Raw genomic sequence first — 12,191 nt, forward strand, 5'->3', positions numbered from 1 at the left:
TATATTGTCCGGTTGATATAATATTTTTGTTACTTTTTAATTTTTTGATATAGGCAATTATTTATATTAGTATATGGCAGAGCAAGCAAAGGAGCAGGTGGGCCACCTGATGTTAAGTGGTCACCACCGCCCATAAACACTTGCAACACTAGAGTTACAAGTGCTTTGCCGGCCTTTTAGGGACATATACGCTCTTTTCTTGAAGGCCCCAATGTCGATATAATAAATATAATAATAATAATAATAATATAATATGTTGATATAATAAATCATCAGGCGCCAAGAATTGTCGCTATAAAACCGAGATTACCAATCTAAACTGAATTCAATCAATTCTAACATTCATTAAACAACGTTTTTAGGTAATATCAGATATTATTTATTAAAGTTTCAATATATGGATAAAAATATTTCGTTGTTCTTTGTAATCTCAAAAATTTCATTCCAGTGTAGGTATGTAGTATATATGTTTTGTGTTCTTAGATTTCTGGTCTTGGTAGATAAATATTGCCATAATTAGGGGAATATGTAGTTAGAATTTGAGTATTTTATGAAATTATAGATGTGTGTGTTGACCATTATTATATTTTGTACATTGAAGTGAATAAAGATGGAGGTGCTCGAATATTTGGACATTCGTATCTTCAGTTTTATTCACAAGGATGTGTTGTTCAGATTTGATTGTTTAATTATGAGGCATTTGTAGAGCTTTAGTGACTTCGTTATATAAACGCACATAGTTTTAGTAAACGTAAGGACCAATAAGGATAAGTTTTGACAACTAATTTAGATTTTTAAGTATAAAGGCAGCATTGTGCAACGATTTTCAAAGACATAATATGTACGTACAAATATTTCGTTTGTTAGATATTCTTTCAAATCGACATTTATTATTTTATTTTTGTTGATGTTTAAATCTCTATTATTTGTGTTGTTTATTTATGTATAATTTGGACCAATTATAATAAATGTTTGCAGCGTATTGTAATTGTATTCATAAAATATTTAAGACTGGATTTTATATTGTACAACCGGATTGTAAGAGATATTTATACATGATTTATATAAATTAATAGTATCGTTTAAATGGAAATCTGTATATTGAGCAAAATTCATGACACATGCAGTTCAAAATTTGATATTAAGGTATAATAATATAAATTTTGTGGCTGTGAATGAGGTGGTGCTGTGACGTTAAATCATATAGCACTCGAAAATGAAATGATCACAACGAGTCTTCTATTAAGACATGAGAGAATTCATAATGCGGTCTTAATTGTTTTGAATTGGGAACTTTTATTCAGAAAATTAGTTTTAAAATGTTTGTTTTATCTCTCCTTATCATAACTGTATCAACTGTTCAGACATTCAAAAAGCAGCTAATATGATAAACAAATGTTAAATCTTATTGTAATTTTGACAATTATTTCCAATATTCGGAAACAGGGTTTTGGGAGTTAATTTGTTAATGATAATACTAATACCCAAATTATATTCAAATTTTAAGGGTGATTGTAATGTGACACTAAAAAGTATGTTATAATATGTTGACTATGTTTAATGTAAGCGACATATATAGCTTATTCCAAATATCCCCACAAGTTGCTCCCAATATTAACTATGAAATGGTGATCTATGAAACCATGTGGCACATATCAATGGGGTCAAGTGAAATAAATTGGGGTGAAGACTCATGAAACGTTTTCATGACTATTAAGAATATGCTATGTGTTTTGTAGAAATTGTGAGAAAAACCAAAGTTATTTCTGAATTGCGTTAAAAGACATTATAGAATTATAAGTGGGATCGTAGAGTACTTGTTTGTTTCAACGTTTTTTGGAAAAAAAAATCGTGGTAATTTTAAGAGGAAAAATACCTGACTTGCTCAAGATAGAATAATATTTTGTATGCCCAATGATGGAAATACTAATTAAATGTTTAAAAACATAAACGTCGTTTTATTTATACCCTCATGAGTGACTTTAACGGCAAAAATAACAAATAAAATATTTTAACCGCGACACAGTAGTAACAACATTTTGTGAGAAAAAATATACGTAAAAATAAATTCAGGTTTTTATTATACTGGAATGACGAAATTCAGCTTCTGTTTATTCCCATGGTATGAGGAAGTTTTGTCTACTTCACAAAATAGACTACTACTAGACAACGGTTCAAGACACGTCTTAATAAAGAAAGGTTACATTGTACTGAAGCCAACTTCATCGGAGGGGGTTCGGCTTATATATTGGCCGAATTCATAAAGCCTCAGATATGCAAAAAAACTACGCTGGAGTATTTTCTTACTCTATTGCTAAAGCTGTGACCTAAAGAGCCACCCGTTAAGTTTACTCCTGTCTGTTTTATTCATAAACCTAATTTGATAAATAGTAGCAGTTAGGTTCATTATATATACACAAACAAATAACAAATAAACAAAATCGTAAAAGTAATGACATCAAAATGTAAAAGCAAAGTAATTATATAGGTTGAAATTTTCTCTAGGCTAATAACTTCAATATGAAGACTAAGATGTTTTTAAAGTTAAAGGAACGATGAACTCGCTCCAAATTTCCAACATGCAAGTCAGGTAATTGCCCAACTCATGTAGACGAGCGAACAAGATGCAATCTGTTGTTTACGTAATATGGGGTTCATGCCGCGATGAAAGAACATTTATTCAGATCCTTTTTTGTTTGTTCACTTCTGATAATGTTGTACATACATAAAAATAATGTACAAAATATTATTTTGCTATATACTATCGCTGGACGTTTTAATTAACCAAACGAACCTAACCTGATCGATACCAATCGAGCAAAGCCGCAGGTAAGAGCCAGTTAAATAATAAAACAAAGATACTGCTCTAGCTATACTAAACGAAAATATGTATAAATATGATTATTAATTAATTATTTATGTAAAAATTGACAATTGTACGCCACATGGCAGATCACAGTAGAACTTTATATAATGTAATACCTTCCTAATAACCTGTGAATCACAATAAATCATTTTGAATTTGAATTTGAATTTATCTGTATATTTCGCAATCCGTAAATTTTTACGCTACTAATAACATTTGGTTTTGATTTTAGATAGGGACTTCCAGTTGGCGTTAAAACTTAGATTAGGTATGGAATTTCTGTTTTTGTATTGCTATTTAAAAAGCTTTAGTGGGATTTTTAATTGTATCCTTACTTTTTAAGAAGAAAATCTTATTTTAATGCCAATGAAATCCAAATAAATTAGCATCAACGAAACAACTCGTATTTTAATATAACAAGGATTGCCGAAGAAATAAGGTGATAGGTATCTCTAAAATAAGTATCAGGATGAAGTCAATATCATTCTTAGTAAGCAACGAGTATATTATTTTAATCCGCAATACGTATACGATATCATTGAAAATTATCAATATGTAATTAGTTAATCGTACGATATTCTTTGTTATTCAACTATTTCATTAAGATATAGAAGTGCAAAAATGCAGTGCATAAGTAGCAATAACAAAAACGAAAATCACTTTTTATGATAATAAATACAGGAAAAAGTAGATGAATTCAAAAAGTTATTTGTGTTATTTAATTCATGATTTACGGCTTCTCATGTTTCTAGTGTACCAAAATAACAAATTAAAAAAGGACGCACTTATCAAAAATCGGATACACTACAATAATTTCATGAGTCTATTTTATTATCTCGATTTCCTAATCGATCCGTGATTTCGATTGGTGATTCTTCACTAGGATTAATTAGTTTCCTTACGTATACCGACTCTGTTTCAGAGCGAGGGAAACAATTTTGTTGATTATAATTTAAAACTGTATTTGTTATAATTTGTATTTATTATATCATAATATATATTATGATGCTGACACTTTGATTGTAAGAATAAATTTATGATTATCTGATTTCACTTAATTATAGTACACATGCGTCTTCAACTCAATTAGGAATAGATATTTGTACATATGTACACAATAGAATAGATTTTTTTTATACTTGCATATAAGATATGTATTACTCGTATTGAGTGTTGTAAACTTAAACTAATATAATAAATGCCAAAGTTACTCTCGTCTGGGCGTGTGTCGTTTTCACGCAAGGACTACTGAATCAATTTTATTGAAATATGGTACCTACACAGATAGAGCATTCTTTGGAAAAGGTCATTGTATAGTTTTGTTTTGGGATTAAAGTGGTTAATACCGCGACGGAAAGATAGTTAAATATGTTATAAACCAGGAAAGACATAGGTAAGTTCTTTTCACGTCAAATCACCAAAAAATATTTTTAATTTATTTGACATTAATTATCATTGGTTTGAGGTAGGTACCTACTGATACGAACGCTGCGTGCTATCTAAGTTTTAAAGTCAGTCAGCTTGGAAGTTGTGGCGGTGATGGAATAGTCTTAGTTCGATGTCAAGCGCAGCACGTCGCCTGGCTCTACCAGCGCGTTGACCACGAATCGCGACTTTAAATTTCTCAAATCACCTATAAAATTGTTTTAACAAATCTTCATTTTATTAGAAAGGCTCTGTGTTTCCATGTCTATGTGAAATCCGTGCCGAGTTTCTTCATCGGTGGTATTTCGAGTGAAGGGATTGACCGGTATATCGCAATACTGGTAGTTGTTAATACTTGCTGGTTTGCTTGGTTCTCAGCATCACAAAAGTGTATGGTTATCTCTAATAATAAAAGTATAAAGTGCACAAAATGGGTTTACAATACAATGAAAATGGCACCCCTTACGTTGTGTGGGGTGGACATAAAATTGAATTAGAGACCGATCCTATTACTGAAGATTTTTATGCAGAAAAAGCGGAAAAAGAACTCAGAGAAACCCCAGAAAATGTTGAAAAAGGCATACGAGAACTGCGTGAGCTTTTAAAAGGTAAGTAGAATGCAAATTTTAACCGTTTGACGCATTAATTTAATGTTACATTTTAAATGTAGCGTTAGTGGGAAACTTGTCTTAAATATTTTATCGTAGTTCAAGTATGCATAATCGCTAAGAAACTTGTTATTTTTTAATGAAGAATAATATTTACAAGTATTATATAGTTACTAGCTGCGCCCCGCGGTTTCACCCGCGTAAGTATGTATCCCGTAGGAATATCGGGATATAAAGTTGCCTATATGTTATTCCAGTTGTCCAGATGTCTACGTACCAAATTTCATTGCAATCGATTCATTAGTTTTTGCGTGAAAGAGCAACAAAAACACACACATCCTTACAAAGTTTCGCATTTATAATATTAGTAGGATAGGATGTATATAGAACTATAGTAATTGTATAGAAATAGAATTACATTTATGGAATTATACTAAATAAAATATCTGATGTATATTATTGGAAAAAATGTGTACCTACGTCTAGAATCTATACAACCGTTAATGTAGTGTTATTGTTAGTTACCATTATATCTGTTTACCTATTAATTCATTATATTATAGTTAATAGTAATAATATCTCTAATTTCCGTGGCCCGTTGTGGGGAATGGGGCAAATGCATTGAACGTCTGTTTTACTCCGGACCGGTTCGGTGTTTAGTGTTCCGCCAAACCGAGGTATTTTTGTTAGAACTCAGGACACATCGATTCTACGCTCACAGGTTAACCACTGTACCAAAGACGGTAAAAATAGAAACAATATGCGTACATAATATTATGATTATAAAAGCTTCATCGATTACGTAGAACGTAGAAAAGAAGTCGCTTAAAAAGTGAAAGCGGTGTTCGTAACACGAAAGTAAAAGTGCAAATGTAATGGAAAACTTTAAAGTGGACTCTTACATAAACGTATATCTCCATTTATTTTTATTTATACTTGAAAAAATTGTGCGCTTCTTTCAAACGGAACGAATTATAAATTTATCGACTGATGTTTTTATGAAGATTTTTTTTTTGTTTAAAATGAATTGTTTGTTAGTGTTTATGAATTGTTTCAAGGTATTATACGTATAAGCTTCAGAGTTGAAGTTTTCAATTAATTAAGTCTTATAACAACCAATAAAAATAAAAGCATATTTTTTCTGTATTGTCTATAAGTAGTTTATTACCCAATTTGACGTGATAGCGGTGACAAAGTGGTACTTTCATCATGGTCATTATCATCGACCATGGACATTTGCAGAAGTAGTAACCCTGCAAATGCGTTTACCGCATAAATTGATCATAGATGTGTATAAGATTAACGATAAGCATAAAGGAATTTATTGAAATGAGGTTGATTTACCGAGGTTAGGAAAAGGATGCAGGGCTCAGGCTCCTTCTCCTTCACTCATCGCACGAATCACGTAATAGCCCTCCCCTGTGCGAGGTGGTCCAATGCGTGCCAATCGATTCCCATATTTTCTCTTCTGCCAAGGGAAATTTGTTACTTCGAAAATGGAACCCAAAATTTTCACATAGGAATGCTAATGAGTTCTAGGTATTAGAGGTTCATGTCAGGTAACAAGTATGCATTTTACAAACCCCACCCCGTATAATTGACTAATACACCTCGTCTGCTATTTATGAAATTTACTATTTCTTATATCCACTTGAGCCTCTCCATGCTTTCTATCTTAGGATGTGTGACTGCTATGTGTAATGTAACTTTTTCAGATTTTCATTATATTACTATGTAATACTTTAATGTTAGAATTATTTTATTTTAAATATTTTTTACTTGTTTACATATTGCATTAAGTAACGTTATCGTGTCATGATAAAAAAGTCAAAAAATAGACAATGAAAATTATGTTAATGATAGGTAATGATATAATATGTTATCAGTTAGATAATATGATAAGGTATTTATTTTATAATTCATTATTTTTAAAATAAGATAGGACGCAGTATTACATGTTTATTACTAGTCGTACGACCTGGCTTCCCCCGAAAAAAATAGGGATTACGAATTCTCACATTTATAAACTTAAACATGTTTGTATAGTAAAGCTTAGTTACTTAGATATTTGAGAAATTCACATAATTATGCATAGAATGATGAATAATATTTTAAATTTTATTATTATATTTTTTACCAATAATTACCCTTAATATACTGAGTTTCCATTCCCATGGATTCGTTTGAAACAAAAGAAATATACTTATCTAAATACGTACCTACACGACGATTTTTTTGCATGAACACGAAACACTGTAAAAAGTATCAATTTATCTAATAATTTTTATTCTATATTTATTTATTAAAACTATCTACAGGTTCGGTTTATTGACAACAAAAGAAAAGAAAGCTTTTAGGTATTTTGTTTATAGAATTAAACTGGGGCAAAAGTAGTAGAACTAAACCTTTTTGACAAACCTTATGGGGTACAATCAAGCTATTTTTTCGCATATTTGAGTTGTCATTTAAAAAGACGTGAATAGTGACGATCATTTAGACTACAATTTATAGTATAGTATAGATATCACAATAAGACTTGTGTTTTTTTTTTATGTAATGGTCGGCAATGGAGCTGGTGGGTCGCCTGATGGAAAGCGCTACCACCACCCATGACCATTTGAAGAGGCGTAAGGTCTATTGCAGGCCTTTCGCCTCTACAAATGGATTGCCGACTTTAATTGGGAAGAGATTAGGAAAGGATTGATGAGAGGAAAAAAGGAAAGGACTGGGAAGGGTAAGGAAAAGGATATGGGCTTCCGGCTCCCCCACTCACCGTACGAAACACAATAGCAAGCTATTATTTTACGCCGGTTTTCTGTGGGGGTGTGGTACTTCCCCGGTGCGAGCTGGCCCAATTCGTGCCGAAGCGTGCTCGACTCGAGCACGCTTCTTAATTAATTGTTTATTAATTGTGTGCTCCGAATTTGTATCATTATATATATCCTTGTAATTACAGAGAGCAGTCAGTCGTTTTATATAAACTGGACATTAATCGATTGCCAGCAAGCCAACGTTATCTCAAATTATTGCTAGCAACTAATTAAAACAAAGTGACCTTTGTGCTGGCGCGGCGGTTGATTCATTAAGCTAGATATAAGACCGACTCCAGAGTCCTAGCAATAATAATTCTACATCTTACAGTCCAGTTGTAAGATATGCGCATCGAAATCGTCACCGCATCGAATTCCACCCAAAAGTGCGGCAAAATTTGTGTTGAAATGTAGAAATTTCGATGCTCATACTTTTACAAATGTATTATTTTTTTTAGCTTTCCAAAGAGGGCTAAATAATAGTGAGGCGATTTGATATATTTTTTTTTTAACGAACACCCCCAATATATGGACTAAAAGTCAAACTAAGTTTGTATGGACGGAAAGTGGCTAGGGCGCTGTTAACATTTGAAAGACGCAAATTGCAAATTTATATAATATTTTTAAAATGTGTTATAAAACTATATATGGGAATAAAACAACGAAAACAAAAGAATTTATTTAGGTAAGCTGACAAAACGTGTCAGAATAAAGTGTTGAATTCTAACTGAGCTTCACATTCTGCACATAAATATACTGAAGTACATAAGAACCATTTTAATTTAAATTTCGAAGGCGCCCATTAAAGTAGGTTCAATTAAATTCAAGAGCAAGAGCAAAAACAAAAAAATAATAATAACCTTAGGTATTAAATTAAATTTTTAGTTTTATAGCATTGAAATTCTTTATAAATGAGAAATTTTGAAAGAATAGAAAAAAATTGATAACGAAGCGGGATTCGAACCCGCGTTTTTTGCTTAACCTAGCCTAGCTTCTCGGCTTTTTTCTATTCTTTCAAAATTTCTCATCCTTAGGTATGTTTCATAGGTAGGTATAATGTAAAAAGCACACGAAAAAACATGCTTAATTTATATTGTACCTGTGAGTACATTTCAGTATATTGCTATTCTAATGCGAAGTTTTTTATTATTATTTCAGGTGAAACAAATCTAGTTATACCATTGGAAAGTGACGAGTTTCTTATGAAGTTTTTGCGACCGTGCAAGTTTTATGCAGAAAGCGCTTTTAAAAGGGTAATTTAAATTTTCAAATATTTCATTGTTACTCTCCTTAGTAACATGACCTTATAATTGGTTAAATCTATCTGTATGCTACTCCGTTCGTAATAAGAAGAATTAACACCTGTATATAGCTGGAAATCAAGTACAGGTGATGTATGAATAGGACAATTGATGAAATGAAATTTAATGTAAGTTTTGTTATAATTAATTTAATTTTGCAGATACAAGCATACTACAAGTTTAGATTGGCGCATGAAGCACACTGCTGTGACTTGCGGCCCAGCGTTGTGAGGGCAGCTTTTGACCACTCAGTCGTATCTATACTGTCACCGAGGGACCGAAATGGCCGACGTATAATGCTTGTGGAATGTGGCGGTAAGTAATCTATTCCCAAAAATATAGTTAACGTATTTACAATATTTTTAGAAATAGTAGTTTTTTTATGTAGCTGGCATATTATTTGTTAGAAAAGTTTTATAAAAACAGTTTCAGTATATTACACTGCGTTGTAAGATGCAAGTTTGTTAAACTATATATATAAAATTAAGGTTAGATGAGATGAAAGAATTATTGACGTCATAAATATTATTTGTCATATTTTGTGTGCTGACCAGTGCTCTTAATTTAATATACTACTCTATTTCGAGTGGATATACTCGAATTAGAGTTTGTTAGCAGTTTTGTTTCTTTTTAATAAATATTTCAACTATATTATCTATCAATATGAATATTTATATTGGCAATTCTTTATTATATACTAGCTGTTCGGCACGGCTTTGTCCGTGTTACATATTACGACCTATGACATTCAGCGAAGTTGCAGCTTTCTAACGGTGAAAGAATTTTTTGAAATCGATCCAGTGGATTTTGCGTGAAAACGTTACAAACATACAAAGATACAACTGCTCTTTATAATTTTAGATATTATCAATATCTAAAACAGTGTTTCAATTAAATACATAAATTTCATATCTATATTAATTAAATCCTTTGCAAAAATTTAATAGTCATTGGATGTAATTAAAGACCTAAATTTAATATTACTACCATATATTGAACAATTTCTCAACTTGTATTTCAGAAGGATGGAAACCACGGGAGGTTCCTTTAGCAGAGGTGTTCCGTGGCGTCCAACTGGGCTTGGAGTCAGCTATGGTGGAGCCCCGTACCCAGGTTTGTGGGGTGAACGTTATCCTGGACATGAAAGGGCTCTCATTTTCACATATAATGCAATTCACGCCTTCCTTCGCGAAAATGGTTGTCGACTGGATTCAGGTATGTAAGGTTTTTAATTTATTTTTATTTAATATTTAAATATATATGGAACATCTCTTCAGCTGATAAAAATAAAGGAAATTTCAATGTCTTCAAAAATGAGTCTTTTTTATACTGTATTTTTTGTGTTTGTTACCTCAGAACTTGCGACTAATTTTAAAATTTTGTCTAGTTTTGACAATTTGAAGACGGTTTAGTTTTTTGTTAAAAATAGTTATATTTTTATCGAATTTATTATAAATGATATAATAAATTGGACACATAATAATTGTGGAGTATAGATTATTTATTATTATATATGCTTATTTATCTAAGTTGAAAAAAATACACGTATGCGAGTTTCGGTCTTTATTGAAAACTGCACAGACTGCAAACACATGGTGGCATTATTTTAGCTTTTTTCATTATATAATGTTAAACTGTTTAGTTATTTAGTGTCAAATTAGAGTATGTCTACGAGTGTCTATAGACATATAAATTGTTTTAAATTTCACACAGAGATGAACATTTATTATATCTTTCAGGATTGTATCCCAATTCGGTTAAAAGGAGTGCATGTCGTCAATCAACCTTACATTTTCAACATGCTGTTTGCTATTTTTAAACCATTCCTAAGAGAAAAGCTGCGCTCAAGAATCCACTTCCATGGAACCAATATGGATTCTTTACATAAGCATGTGGATGGCGTGGCACTTATGCAAAGGTTTGGAGGTAGCCTGCCTAATAACGAGATCACTGGTGAAATGATGTGGAAGATGCTGTGTTATTATGAAGAGAATTTTAAAGGTACTTACGAAATCTTGCTTGAGATATACAAGTGAGAATCTATTTTATTGTGTCATCACGTTTTGTGATAGTTTTCTTCATCTATTGGAGCAGTGCATGAATTGAGTGCAAATAAATTAAAAAATAAAAATAAATTGCTCGTCACGTGCACGCTTGTCTAGTCTTGAACCCTCGACCTTGTCATTGAAGCCACTTATTTACGACAGCTGTTAAAGTCTAATCCTATTTCATATTTTTGTATATATAGTGAATTTGTTGTCGTAGTTACTGGTTAGTAGGTACCTGGTATAAACTATGTATCGCACTATCATACTAATATTATAAATGTGAAAGTTTGTTTGTTTGGATGTTTGTCCGTCAATCACGCTGATACTACTGAACGGATTTTGACGAAATTTGGTATATAGACAAGGTATGTCTTGACTTGAGTACTTTTTAGCCCAATTAAATGCTTCCTTGGAATAAAACAGGAATCTCGATATACGGGCGGAGCCGGGACGAATGTCTAGAATGTGAATATACGACTATGTATATATACACATAATCATATATTCTTTCATATTACTAACATAATAAACGTAGTATTTTCTATCGTATTGTTTTCGGAAGTTTGCTTTGATGCAGGCATTTAAATGATTGAAGTTTGGTATGATGATTATGGCGGAGATTAAAATTTATACAACCAATAAAATTTAATCCAAAAAATTCGAATCCAAAGGTTGGTTCTATTTTCACTGAAAACATTCATGTATAAGTATCATTGAAGTGCTTTTATTATTTTCAGTTGCAAACACACATGGGTATCTCAGCAACAACAATAAATGAACTCTGAAATCTCTTATGCTCATTTACAATGTGGACTATACTATGTAAATAATGTTACTGGTTAATATTCCAACGACATTTATACGTATTCATCAATACTACTAATTTTAACTGGAATAAAATATTAAATATATTAATTGAGAAGCATTCGATGTTTTCTCAAATTATACGTAATTATAGTATTATATACCTAGGCACACTGTTGTGTTTTAATCATGTTTTTGTAATGTTTTTACAACCTTAATTGTTATTAAAAGTCGTGTATTTCATTTAAACTGTGATGTGGTTATATGGTACAGGGTTGTTGTTAAATAAATAATTTATAAATTAAATAAAATGTTTTTTATTTCTTAGC

General features: G+C 31.4%; 1 protein-coding gene across 1 annotated transcript; it reads left to right on the forward strand.

Annotated features, from left to right (window-relative positions):
* The first annotated feature begins 4,375 nt into the window (after nucleotides 1–4,375).
* On the forward strand, nucleotides 4,376–12,168 carry LOC119839969 (alpha-tocopherol transfer protein). The gene is made up of 6 exons (XM_038366441.1): nucleotides 4,376–4,899; nucleotides 8,868–8,962; nucleotides 9,172–9,325; nucleotides 10,032–10,225; nucleotides 10,750–11,011; nucleotides 11,796–12,168. The coding sequence occupies exons 1-6, from the start codon at nucleotides 4,722–4,724 to the stop codon at nucleotides 11,834–11,836; spliced, it is 924 nt and encodes a 307-aa protein (XP_038222369.1). The 5' UTR covers nucleotides 4,376–4,721; the 3' UTR covers nucleotides 11,837–12,168.
* The last annotated feature ends 23 nt before the right edge of the window (nucleotides 12,169–12,191 follow it).

This window comes from Zerene cesonia, chromosome 1 (genome assembly GCF_012273895.1).
Source record: "Zerene cesonia ecotype Mississippi chromosome 1, Zerene_cesonia_1.1, whole genome shotgun sequence".
In the NCBI taxonomy this organism is placed as follows: domain Eukaryota; kingdom Metazoa; phylum Arthropoda; class Insecta; order Lepidoptera; family Pieridae; genus Zerene; species Zerene cesonia.